The sequence below is a fragment of the Bufo gargarizans genome, chromosome 3, assembly GCF_014858855.1.
Source record: "Bufo gargarizans isolate SCDJY-AF-19 chromosome 3, ASM1485885v1, whole genome shotgun sequence".
Classification (NCBI taxonomy): Eukaryota; Metazoa; Chordata; class Amphibia; order Anura; family Bufonidae; genus Bufo; species Bufo gargarizans.
The window spans coordinates 467,684,075-467,697,683 of NC_058082.1; the positions used below are offsets into that span (position 1 = coordinate 467,684,075).

The following is a 13,609-nucleotide window of genomic DNA, read 5'->3' on the forward strand; positions in this document are numbered from 1 at the left end:
GAGCTGCCCTTCCTGAACTCGGTCTGTTTATCGGATTGCACAAACTCTGCCTGCCCTGACCTCAGCCTGTCCGTGTCTCAGCCTGTCTCTTGACCCCTGTGGGTCAGAAGTGAACTTGAACAGACAATACTCCAAGAGATAGTGGCCTGGTGGTTCCCCTGCACCAGAGTCCAGATACAGGGGTTAAAGGGTGAATACCAGGAAAGTCGCTTAGATAACACCCTTAGGAGTAACCCCAAACCAAATCTCTTCACGTGACACAGAGGATTCACATCTGCTCCGTAAAACACATGCAGTTGCAACATTATTCAGATGCAGGTGCTGGTTTGCAGAACGTAGAATATTTTTCATGGGACAACCTCTTTAGATTTGGCACTGCCGTGGTATTCACTCCATCTAGCTGAAATGTTGCTTGCTGTCCTCGGTGGGGCTCACAGTGTTTTTGGAGGAAACCCACAGAGGAGAACATACAAACTCCATGCTGATGTTGTCACTGGTCGGATTCGAACCTAAGACACCAGCACCGCAAGGCACCACTGAGCCTCCGTGCTGCTCACAGGTAGTTTTCAATGGCATTTCCCACCTTTGAAGAAGTCATATACCTAGGACAGGGTAGGATGGGCATTGTGCAGTGGCCAGGTACAGGTGGTTAATGTTCTGGATTTGTCGTGACGCCAATTGCAGCATGCGCAGGGTACTACCCCAGGGCCCTTCCAAGGTGTTATAACGTACGTCCCAGGTTAGGAATGCCAGAGTGGTGTGATTGCCTATAATGTCTCTATAGGATGGTGGTAGTTGTGTCACGGTGTCTCCTACCTGGGTACGGCTGAACTCCTGGCTCACTTGCAATAAATTTGAGAGTAGTGATAGTAGGAGTAATAGAGGAACTTTGCAGAATAAATGATGTCCAGACCTTTAGATGAACGTCAAACGTTGCTTTACTTGGAATAACTTGCATACAAGCCGTATACAGCTTTGGTCTCTTGGTCCCAGCAGGTTTTGGCAATCATTGGCAGGAATGAGTGCTTCTGCTGTAAATGTGGAGCTTGCAGGATAAAACCTCTGCTTGGTAGCTCTGTAACTATGGCAGGGTTAGCTTCTGCACTTACCTGTAACTTCTGCTGTGTGGGGACAGACTAACTGAGGAGGAATTGGCTTCTCCTAGGACTCTGGACTGATCTCACAGATGGATTCTCAGGGGATGCTTTCTTCCTGGAACTCTGGAGGTTGTCCGTAGTTTCTGCTTCTTCATCCAGCAGAGCTGAAGGTGCTCAGACTGGGTATATGGCCAAGTCTCTTGCGGAGACGTGCCCTTACTTTCTTCCCTAAGGAGAAAGTAACACTTAAAACTCTCCTTTCCCCAACAGGGGGTAAACTATAAGGCTGGGTTCAGACCTGAGCGTTTTACAGCGCGTTCCTATGCGCTGTAAAACGCTCAACAGGCAAGAACCAATGATTCCCTATGGGAATGGTTCTCACCTGAGCGTTTTACAGCGCGTACGATCGCGCTGTAAAGCGCCCGACGCCCCGAGAAGTACAGGAGCTTCTTTGGGGCGTCTTGTCGCGCGCGTTCCTGTACATAGACTTCAGCGGGAACGCGCGACAATGGGCGTTCGCTTGTCTCTGTATGCGCGATTGCAAACGCCCGTACAATCGCGCATACAGAGCGTACGTTCTAACTGGTTCTAACTGGTTTTTCCCTCTCTTGCTGCAGGAAGACGGACTAGCCCACCTCTCTCCACAGGGGGAGCCAAGCTAGAATAAACCATTGCAGCCTAAATACACTAAACACTAAGCTGTCACTGCCAATGAGTTGCTGCCACCTGCTGGTATACCAGGCTAATTACATGAACAATTACATTTAACATAGTTTAATATGCACATTGGTGGAGGACATGGGCAAAATCACATCAGATGACAGTATAAAGGCTCTTAGGAGATAGTAGCGAGGTAGAGGTGTGTAGTAACACAACTCTGGGGTGTTACAATTGCAGATGGGGCGCCCCATGTATAGTGAGTAATATCCTGTGGATTTACTGCACTGTGATATACTGTAAGTGTATTGCATTGTATGTGGGTATGTTGTAAACAGCGCTGTGGTTATGCTGCCACCTTGTGGCCAATTATATTATTCTTTTTGGATAATATGTTGTATGGATGCATATAACCTAATTATTCTGTTTCTTAAACTGTAGTTAGAGCACATGCTTGGAGGGAATACATATATATATGTGCAGGCAAGGTTTGAGCAGCTAGCTAGCAGTAGAGGTAAGTGACACAGGTCTTAAAGGTTCACCACATCAGGGCCTAGAGGGGGCAATGAAGCAGTGGAGTACCACAGAGGAGTTGAGGTCGGTACTGAGGGGCGCCTGTTAAAGATTGTGCAGATTGTGGTAGTACTGCTGCAATGTGCAGTGCCCCAGGACCGATCGTGTCCCAGGTCTATAGGAATGCCAAGTGTTGTGGCGCGGCCCTTATAGTCCCTGTCACGGTGTGCATGTCACGGTGCTCCTACCTGGATACAGTTAATCCCCTGGGTTTGGCTCCGAAGCAATAAAGGGGATGAGTAATGGTGGAGAATAAGTCAGTCCAGACTCTTATAAAGTTCAACAGCTTTATTTGCATTAACTTGTATCCAAAACTTGTATCCAGACAATATTCAGGCTTTCTCTTTGTTCCAGCAGGCTTTGGCATAAACTGACAGGCAAACTTGAGTCCTCTGCTTTCTCTCTCTGCTGTGCTAAACTCAGCTCTATTGTGGCAGATAGACTTTAGGACTGTTCTAGCATCTCTGGAGCGGGGTGCCGACACTCTGTAGGTGAATCTGCAAAGAGTCATGGTGCTCTATGAGCTGCTTCCTTTTTGAGACTTCTGCTGAAGGAGGGGGACAATTCCCCTCACTGCTCCATCTTTCATGTCTTCTCAGGTCCACTATCGAGTCTAAACTGGAATAAATTATAACTGCCACCCCTCCTTCTACTAGGAAGAACTCGCCCACTTCTGCCCAAAAGGGGGAGAATGGAATGGTAAGTTCCATTCTATCTAAAGATCTGTCTGACATATATGCTGCCACCTGCTGGTGAACCAGGCATATAACATGTGATACAACGAAAACAGTTACATAGCAGAACAATTAATGCACAGTTTAAGGGGACCTGGAATAAATACAAATATGACATTATTGTTAGGCCATTAGAGACAGAAGCAGGGTGTAGGAATGGTAATACCACTCTGGGGTATTACACTGTGCCATGCGGCGAGAGCTTGGGTAATAACTGGAGATGTGACCATCTTCATTGCTGCCACTTTGTGGGTTTTTGCCCCACAAAAAAAAAACAGTACATACCATCTTTTCAAGGTCCGCCTATGTCGGCCTGATTGCGTCCACAGTCCTAGAGTAGGAAGCTGTACATGCCACTGGGGGGGGGGGGGGGGGGGGGGCAATTTGGGTGACACTATCATTTTGGGGCGGCACTACACAAATGACATTAATCTTTTGGGGCGGCACTACATGAGTGACTTTATTATTATGGAGAGCACTATGTGAGTGACATTGTTGTTTAGGGGGCACTACATAAGTGATTTTATTATTTTGGGGGCCTACATGAGTGACTTTATTAGTTTGCGTGAGATATTGGGAGATATTGTGCAGCACTATAATTTTTTGGGGACAGTGAGTGACATCATTATATTGGGGACACTACATGAATGACATTCTTATTTTAGAGAGCACTAAGTGAGTGACATTATTTTGGGGAAAAGCACAAAAATGTCCGATTTGCAATTTTTTTTATTGCTTCACCTCCCAAAACAATTAAATAAAAGTCATGCACACCCCAAAATGGTATCAGTAAAAACGACAGATCGTCCTGCAAAAAATGAGCCCCAACACCGATCTGTAGACCTAACTATAAAAAGAGTCAGAATATGGCAATGCAAAGAAAAAAAATATTTTTAAGTATTGAAATAGAAGAAAAAAACTACGTAAATCTGTTATCGCTGTAATCGTACTGACCCGAAGAATGAAGGGCACAGGTCAGCTTTATTGTATAGGTAACGGTGTAAAAACGCACATAAAACTGTGCCGGATTTTTTTATTTTTTTTCCCAATTCCACCCCATTTCTCATTTTTTCCAGCTTCCCTCTATATCAGGGATGTCAAACTCGTGGCCCTCCAGCTGTTGCAAAACTACAACTCCCATCATGCCTGGGCATACTACAGCTATCAGGGAATGATGGGAGTTGTAGTTTTGCAACATCTGGAGGGCCATGAGTTTGACATCCATGCTCTATATCCTATGCAATATTAAATGGTGCCATTAGAAAGTGCAACTTGTCCCAGAAAAAACAAGCCCTATATGGCCATGTGAACGGAAAAAATAAAAAAAAGGTTATGGCTCTGGGAAGGCAGGGAGTGAAAAACTAAAATGCAAAAAACTGAAAATCCCCAGGTTCTGTAAGGGTTAATGGCGTGACAACCCCTTTGAGGATTATGCATTTGGTGCAGGAGCTTCCATTTTCCCCTCAGTGGGTCCTTGTTTCACCAGAGGAAACATCTGACTAGATGTCAAGCTGGTTCTGACCCACAACTGCAAGTATCTGTTCATGTAGTGGTTCCTTTGTGTCAGATTTCCTTTGCAAGTACAAGTGCTGCCCTCTAGTGTCCACATTATCACATTACCCCCCCTTAAATGGACTTGGACACTTAAAGGGACTTTCCACTTTTTTCTATTGAGGACCTATCCTAAGGATAGGTTGTCAATATCTGATCGTCGAGGATCCAACACCCGGCACCACCTCTGCTGAACAGCTGTTTGAAGAGAAGGCAGCGCTCATACGAGCACTGCCTTCTCTTCTCAGTTTACCTGCTAGCTATTACAGCTGCAGTGGTGAGCAGGTGTAATTACAACTATGGCGTCCCACTCACTTCTCTGGCTCTGTAGTATTCACTTGTCTTAAACAAACGGGGGCCCTCCCATAGAAGTGAATGGGACGCCATGGTTGTAATTACACCTGCTCACCACTGCGGCTGTGACGGCCAGCGGGTAAGCAGAGAAGAGAACACAGTGCTCATACGAACAGCTTATGGGCGGGGGTCCCGGGGGTCCCGGGTGTCATCCCCCCCTGTCCGCCTACGCCGAAATGATATTGATGGCCTGTCCTGAGGATTGGTCATCAATAGTAAAAAGTGGACATTGCCTTTAAGGGTTCTCTTAAAAACTAAATTGTTTAACCCCTACTTTGTGTCGTGATAGACCCCTGTGCTATTATGGTGCACTGATGGCATACATACCAACTCTCCCGGAAACCCAGGACAAAAGGCACAACTCCCAGGTGGCGCTGCGACTTTTTTAAAATCACATTCATTTCTCCTCATTCCTGCACTCTTCTAAAAGGGGATGTCAAGGATTAGATAAACATGGCTGCTGTCTTCCAAATGCAGTGCCACCCCTGTACACAGGTTGTGTCTAGTATTGCAGCTCTATCCCATAGAAGTGAATGGAGCGGAGATGTAATACCACACACAACCTGTGGATAGGTGTGGCGCTGTTTTTCAGGGAAGGAAGCAGCCATCTTTTTCTAATCCGAGAAAACACCTTTAAAGGGAACCTGTCATGTGGATATTTGATTATAATCTAACTAATTATATACAATCATTAACTACTAAAAAGTGCCTTAGATGTATTCACTTACTGGTGTGACAGATGGTTACCTCATAATATACACACAAAGATGCCGCATGCTAATGAGCTGATTCGAGTCCAGCGTGATGTCATTGAGTCCAGCGTATATTTAATTCAGAGCTATAGCCACTCCCCTGCCCACCTGCTGCTGATTCCTATGGAAACAAACTGTCATTCAGCAGCAGGTGGGCGGGGAGAGGCAGGAGCTCATGAATATTCAGGACTTATCATTATCAGCTGGAGCTTTTCAATACAAGATGTTGGCAGATTGACTGGGTCAATTAAACAAAGTGACCCAGCATTTTGCTAAGAGAATCAGTCACTTATTTATGTTGCCCTTAGTTAGGACACCATAAAACTGGTGACAGGTTCCCTTTAGGTTCTGCGTGCATCCAGACTCTGTAGTTCTGCAGTGGACTTTGAATGGAGCAGCTCTGCACATGTTCGACCATTGCTCCATTCTTATGATCAGTGGGGGGGGGAGGGGGTCCCAACCGAACAGACACTTATCACCTATCCTGTGACTGTATCTCTCTTGTCGCCACAAGTCCAGCACTTCATGCAGAAATTCTGGTGGATCCTCAGCAGCACTGTGCACCATCTCACGCTCTCTCTCATGCGACCACCTTCTGTGGTGACCACTGCTACTCATTTCTATCCAGGGACTTGTTTTAGGCCTGTCTTCGGAGCCCCCTGGACAGGGAATGCACAGCTTATGGCACTCCTGCCCCACCATCATTCTCTCATGTGCCTGCTCGCTTGTCACTGAAGCAGGCACTTTCACATGCTACAGCAGAGCTGGCCTTTATAGTCCTCACCCCCAGCAGGACGGTGAGAGCACACCCATGTCGGCTTGTGCTCTAAACTCTCCATTCCCTATATACTGTATGTTCCATGTTCCTCTGCTCTGCTTTCTCCACCTAGTGTCTGGATATTGCCACTTTAGTCCATATGCAATCAGCAGGGCAGACACCTCCTACTCCTGGTGTTGAGGTGCTGGAGCGGCGCGGTGCTCAGTTTCCTGGTAGGGCTGGCACTTTTAACGTGGGTGTGCTTGCCCATCCACTTACAGAGAACATTGCTCTTAGAATGACCTGTTCCACCCAAGGAGGAGCCGTCTCTCATGGAGAACGTCACTGGTTGGACCAAGTGGAACTTATTTGGAATAAATGAAGTTCTTTGGACACTATCAATAAAAGATCTTGATTGGGACCTAAAGGCACATCTGGAATCATCACCTAGAGCAGGCATGGCCAACCTGAGGCCCTCCAGCTGTTGTAAAACTACAATTCCCACCATGCTCTGCTGTAGGCTAATAGTTGTGGGCGGTCTGGGCATGCTGGGAGTTGTAGTTTTGCAACAGCTGGAACAGCCTCATGTTGGCCATCCCTGACCTAGACCTTCCCTCCACCCAAGACACCATTTAGCAGATGATCTACTCCAAGCATATCCGCTCAGATTATCATCATCCTGAATTGAGAGAATAGTGATTCTAATTAGAAAGATTTGTTTTAGGCCTCGTTCACGTTCTAAGTTTTCCATTTAGAATTACCATTTCAACCTCACAACTATTTTTAACCCCTTCAGGAATGGGCAATTTTCAATTTTTTCATTTTCATTTTTTACACCCAGCCTTCTCAGAGCCATAACGTTTTTATTTTTCCATCCAAATTGCTATATCAGGGCTTGTTTTTTTTTCAGGACAGGTTGTACTTCCTAATGACGCCATTTACGGTTTCATACAATGTAGTGGAAACAGGGAAAAAAGTTTAAAATGGGGTGGAATTATAAAAATAAAAAAAAAGCCACAGTTTTATGCATTTAGTTTTTACAGCGTTTCCTATGTTGTAAAACTGACGTGTTACGAGTCAGTACAATTACAGTGATACCACACATGTAAAGTTTTTCTTGAGTTTTAGTACTAAAAAAATAAAAAAGTTGGAAAAAAATATTTTTTTTCTTTGCATCGCCATATTAAGACCCCCATGACTTTTTTATTTTTATGTGTATGGAGCTGTGTGAGGGCTCATTTTTGGTGGGACTATCTGTAAGTTTTTATTGATACTGTTTTGGAGTGTGTACGAATTTTTATTCAATTATTTGGGGAAGTTGATAAAAAAAAGCCAGATCAGCGATTTTGGGGATATATATTTCTATATATTATTATTATTAAGGACATTTTCACATTTAGCAATGACTATGATGTGTTTTTTTATATGTTTACATATTTTTCATTTAATTTTGGGGAAAGGGGGAGGATTTAAATTTTTATATATATTTTTTAATATTTTCCGAAACGTATTTTTTTTTTCTTTTACACTTTTTAATAGGTCTTCTGAGAACTTGAAAAAGCAATCATTAGATTGCTTCTCTCATAAACTCCAATGGATTAGAATATCTATGAGAATTTCACTATGTTCCTATAGAGCTCTGCCACTGGCAGGATCATCTAAGAGGACACCATCCAGCTTTCCCGGTCCGTGCTAGGGGGAGTCGGTGTATGGCCGGGAGCCCCCAGATGCAGCGGTCACATTTGACCACAGCATCTGTTTGCGGTCAACGTTTAAAACAGCAGGAACCTGGTGGCTATGCACAGCGCAGCAGGTGCCATCTTTAAGTACCAACGTATGTTTACGTTGGGCAGTCGGGAAGGGGTTAAGAAAGGAATAAATATAAATATTTCGTTTGTGAATTCTTGGCCTCCATCACCACTCAAACAGGAAGAAGGCTTATGGCCTATCGGAAACTTTAGCTGTATTCTAGAGAAGATTTATGAAGTGGGCGTGATGTCTTCCTCTACGGTATATATTATTATGTACAAGGTTTTATATATGGTAAATATTTGTAAAACATTTGTGAAGCCAATCTTCTGTGTGTCAGGCCACTCCCACCTCATGGCGCAATTCCTGAGGCTGCTGTATGGTACTTTCTATAGGTACTACATGGCGCTATCTTGCCTGTTGTGTGGGACTACACAGCTGGGTTCTGTATAGCATGACTCCTTTGGGCTAAAAATAATTTTTTTCAGTTGGTCTGCGATTTTTGAGATACAAGGGTTAAAAAAAAATCAGTCTATTTGCAGAGTATCATTTCTCAGTCCTGTCAGCTGATGGCTCGTGTGAAGCCTTATCTCTGATCTCCTGACCTCATAAACACTCATTATAGCTAAAGTGTTATCAAACTGATAAGAATATGGCATACAGTAAATGAGTGTTTATGAGGTCAGGTGAGTGAGAAGTGATTCTCTGCAAACATACAGATTTTTTAAACCTTGTATGTAAAAAAAGGCTGTACATAAAAAAAAAGACCAACTGAAAGAGTGATTTTTTTTTTTGCCCAAAATAAATAAAATGCAATCATAAAAAATTGCCTGCTTCGCTTGATTTATTTTTTGCATGATTTATCTTTTAGCCTAAAATCCTTGGGGCTTCACCCTTTGCTGACTTAAAATGCAAAGTTTAAGCGAGGGCTGCTAAGGAATTTTTCTTGTAATTAAATACTCGTGGTATGTCCAACCACAGGGACCTCCACCAATCAGCAGGATGAAAGGTCCCCTCCATTGTACGCATAAGCACCCTATGGTTGCATGTGCCTGGCATTGCAACTCAGTCCCATTAAAGTGAATAGCCCCTTCCTTCTGCAGGGGCTGGACCACCAATCATACATTGATAGCAAAAATGATCAAATCTTAAGATTCAGAGGACCCCTTTAATGTAAGCTGTACAGAAAATACAAATTTCTAGCAGATTTTTCAGCTGTGTCACGATTCATAATCAAGCGTTCTGTGGGCAAGTGACGACTCCATGTATGGAAAGGTTGTGGGATTTTCTTATTTTTAACCTTTAAAAAAAATGAAAGTAAAAACATTTAATAATCTGTTATGTAAATTATAAAACTCATTTTCACGTTGGGGAGGGGGTTCTATGTTCACGATCCTCATCTCTTGCCCAGGGTGGAGAGTGGTCACAAAGAGCAACCCTCTCTGGAGGACCTGTCCTCTTCTGCATCACACAGACAACCTATTTGTTATAAAAGGACACTGTGTAATGTTTCATTTCTCCTGTGGTGGCGCTGCAGGGAAATCGAACACTTACTGCTAGGTTTATAGCTGATCAGTAGAGTACAATGCCTCTTTCTCCACTTACTTTCTTACTTAGACTCTTCCCTCTCAATTTTCTGCTAATTCCATCTTATAAGGCCAACATAGACTGTTAGCTTGCTGAAAGATCAAATTAGAGCTGCCTATACAAATCTAGGGAAAGGGGAAGGGAAGAGTAAGCTGCTAGATGGACAAAGAGGTATTTTTTTCTGATAAGATATATTACAAAGTTTAGTGACTATTTAAGTAACCTAGCCCATGAGGGAAGTATCATTGCTACCCTTCGATCTAGGGTATCGAAGGGTATCCCCTTCGATACCCTAGACCAGGGTTCAGCAACCTATGACACCCGCTGTTCTGAAACTACTACTTTCAGAATCCTCTTATCACTCAAGAACAGCCAAGAAAGTGTGCATGCTGAGAGTTGTAATTTCTGAAATGCCAAAAGTTGCTGATCCCAGCCTTAGACCACTAGCAGCCATTCGCCCCTCCACTATCCTAGACCACCAGAGAAGCAGCCATTAAACCCCCTACTGCTGCCCGGGGGGCTCAGTGTAGAGCGCCAGTGAGAAGCAAGGCCACAACAAGCTGAGTTTTTATTAAACCCCTGAGATATATACAATATCTGGTATACTTACTGTGCCTTCTCTGCTTTTTACATTTGTTGCAGTCTGGGGATCTGTCGCTTCCGAATATAGCTCCGATCACCCCCTTGATAAGGCCCTCATTACATTTTCTACATAATTCTTCCAGTTTTTGCTGCTCCTTCAGCTTCTGGTCTTTCTCCAGTTGCTGGTTTGTTACGATTTGATTATTGTAACAGGTCGGACCGCCCGAGTATCTGGGGTCATAGCAGCAGCCAGCAGCTTTACAGCTCTCAAAGGGGATCCCTGGAGATCCACAGGGGGATCTGTTCTCGAGGTTTATGTCCAGACAGTTACAGGAGCCTGCGGGTAGTGGAGCCGAGAAGAGAACAGGACAATGGACACTATGTCATAGAAGAGCGTCCTACAGGGTCATGCTGAGGGTTGTAGTGTTTTATGTATAGAGCATAATAGAAGTGTATTATGGTCATGTCCAGTGCTCGTGTCATGCTGGGGGTTGTAGTGTTCTATGTATACAGTATAATAGAATTGTATTATGGCCATATACAGTGGTCGGTCATGTTGGGGTTGTAGTGTTCTATGTGTAGAGTTTAATAGAACTGTATTATAGTCATGTCCAGTGCTCGGGTCATGCTGGGGGTTGTAGTGTTCTATATATAGGGCATAATGCAAGTGTATTATAGTCATGTCCAGTGCTCGGGTCATGCTGGAGGTTGTAGTGTTCTATGTATACAGTATAATGGAAGTGTATTATAGTCATGTCCAGTGCTCGGGTCATGCTGGAGGTTGTAGTGTTCTATGTATACAGTATAATGGAAGTGTATTATGGTCATGTCCAGTGCTCAGGTCATGCTGGGGGTTGTGGTGGTCTATGTATAGAGTATAATAAAAGTGTATTATAATCATGTCCACTGGTCGGGTCATGCTGAGGGTTGTAGTGCTCAATGTATAGGGTATAATAGAATTCAATTATGGTCATGTCCAGTGGTCGGGTCATGCTGAGGGTTGTAGTGTTCTATGTATAGAGTATAATAGAAGTGTATTATGGTCATGTCCAGTGGTCGGGTCATCTTGGGGGTTGTAGTGCTCTATGTATAGGATTTTATAGAATTGAATTGTGGTCATGTCCAGTGCTCGGGTCAGGCTGAGGGTTGTAGTGCTCGTTGTATAAAGTATAATAGAAGTGTTTTGTGGCCATCTACAGTGGTTGGGTCATGTTGGAGGTTGTAGTGCTCTATGTATACAGAATAATAGAATTATATTATAGTCATGTCCAGTGGTCTGTCATGTTGTGGGGTGTAACATTCTATATAGAGAGTATAATAACATATATAAATATATTTGTACCGTGTTAGCCAGTAAATACAAGATGAAAAAAGATTGAGATTCCTCAGTGGCTGATACCCTTTAATGGCTAACCGAAAAGATGATGACAAAATTGCACGTTTTCGAGGCTACTTGGGCCTCTTCCTCTGAAGAATCTTCATCATAGAGTATAATAGAATTGTATTATAGTCATGTCCAGTGATCATGCATGTTTGGGGTTGTAGTGTTCTATGTGTAGAGTATAATAGAAGTGTATTATGGTCATATCCAGTGGTCAGTAATGCTGGGGGTTGTAGTGTTCTATGTATACAGTATAAAAGAATTGTATTATGGTCATGTCCAGTGGTCAGTAATGCTGGGGGTTGTAGTGATCTATGTATACAGTATAATAGAACTGTATTATAGTTATGTCCAATGGTCAGGTCATGTTGGAGGTTGTAGTGCTCTATGTATAGTTTATAAGAGAATTGTATTATAGTCATATCTAGGGGTTGGTCATGTTGGGGGTTGTAGTGCTCTATCTATAGCATATAATAGAAGTGTATTATGGTCATGTCCAGTGGTCAGGTCATGATTGGGGTTGTAGTGTTCTATGTGCAGAGTATAATAGAAGTGTATTATGGTCATGTCCAGTAGTTGGGTCTTGTTGGGGGTTGTAGTGATCTATGTATAGAGTGTAATAGAATAATATTACGGTCATATCTCTACAATAGATTGTTACACATTGTGAATTCTTACCTACATCCCCCGCTGTGATCATCGGGAAGCATGCGATTGCTAAGACTGCACTGTACAGCAGCGCTCTGTCCATTGTGTTCAGCTTCATATTCTAGTATAAAGATCAGGCTGCTGTGGATGCAATGATATTTTATACCGCACCGCACTATTTACACAGGTAAGAAACTGCGTTCATGTGACATAAAGACTTGATTGCTTTCACATCACTAAATCCCCTACTGATGTTTGAGGAGGCGCTTATAAAATTTGTGTAACCTGCAGATTTGGGGTATTTTTCCTTTCCCCTGCTGATTCCTGAAAATCTTCACGTCCTCTGATGTTTTGTGTATGCTGCGCCTCCTCCCCTCTAAAATTTACAAAATAAGCGTAGCATTAGCACCAGAATATTTTCTATAACTATGGCATTTGTACTTTATTTGTGTTTGCAGAGTGCTGTTGCATTGTTTGTGGTTTTTATTAATGTTTCTAGCCATGGCGACGTGCACCTGCGCATTGGGATGCAGCCTACACCGAGAGGCAGAGAACCTGCAGCCGCACCCCCCTCCTCCCTCTTCTCTATCTGTTTTACACTAGATGCAATTTTTGGTGACCGAGATGGTTTTTAACTATTGTTCAAGCCTACAGTCAATAAAAGCAGGACCATAGGCTTCGACGAACATGCGAACATATGGCGATGTTTGTCTGCACAATATTCTTTTGCATTGCGCCGAACTTTGACCCCATGAAACATCCACCAGGTGGGACAGGACAGCCAATTGAGATGTTTCAGCACATGGACATACCCCCACCCTATAACAGAACCCGATCTGGCAGCCATTTTGCATTCTGTGTATTGTCAGTGTAGGGAGAGGTTGCTGTGTGAAGCAGGGACAGACTGTTAGGGACACCAAACGCTAGCTAATAGGGCCACAAAAGTCCTTATAGGGACTGGTATAGGTGTACTATTGATAGGTGTGATACACAGAGGGGTGTAATATACTTATAATATACTCTCTAACATAGAAATTATATTATAGAGCATTTGTATTGTGCAGCAGTTGTGTGCGGTTCTGCTGCGATACTGCAGGTATACAGAGGGACAAGCACTATGGGAACAACTAATTGCAACTGGTGTGATATACCTGTTGCCCCCAAAAAAGCTTACTGAGGGGTGTGAT

The 13,609-nt window shown here is 43.5% G+C and overlaps 1 protein-coding gene across 1 annotated transcript; it reads right to left on the minus strand.

The window, feature by feature from the left end:
• Window positions 1-9,390: 9,390 nt before the first annotated feature.
• Window positions 9,391-12,586, minus strand: LOC122930906 (trefoil factor 2-like). The gene is made up of 3 exons (XM_044284600.1): window positions 12,453-12,586; window positions 10,422-10,730; window positions 9,391-9,524 (listed from the first exon to the last, which is right to left on the minus strand). Exons 1-3 carry the CDS (start codon window positions 12,538-12,540, stop codon window positions 9,520-9,522), a joined length of 402 nt encoding a protein of 133 aa, XP_044140535.1. The 5' UTR covers window positions 12,541-12,586; the 3' UTR covers window positions 9,391-9,519.
• Between the last annotated feature and the right edge of the window lie 1,023 nt (window positions 12,587-13,609).

Bases quoted from the DNA above. Each gene is read 5' to 3' on its own strand.
- LOC122930906 (XM_044284600.1), bottom strand. From the start codon at position 12,540: ATGAAGCTGAACACAATGGACAGAGCGCTGCTGTACAGTGCAGTCTTA. The intron at 10,731-12,452 runs GTAAGAATTCAC...CACTACCCGCAG, and splicing joins GATCACAGCGGGGGATGTAG to GCTCCTGTAACTGTCTGGAC.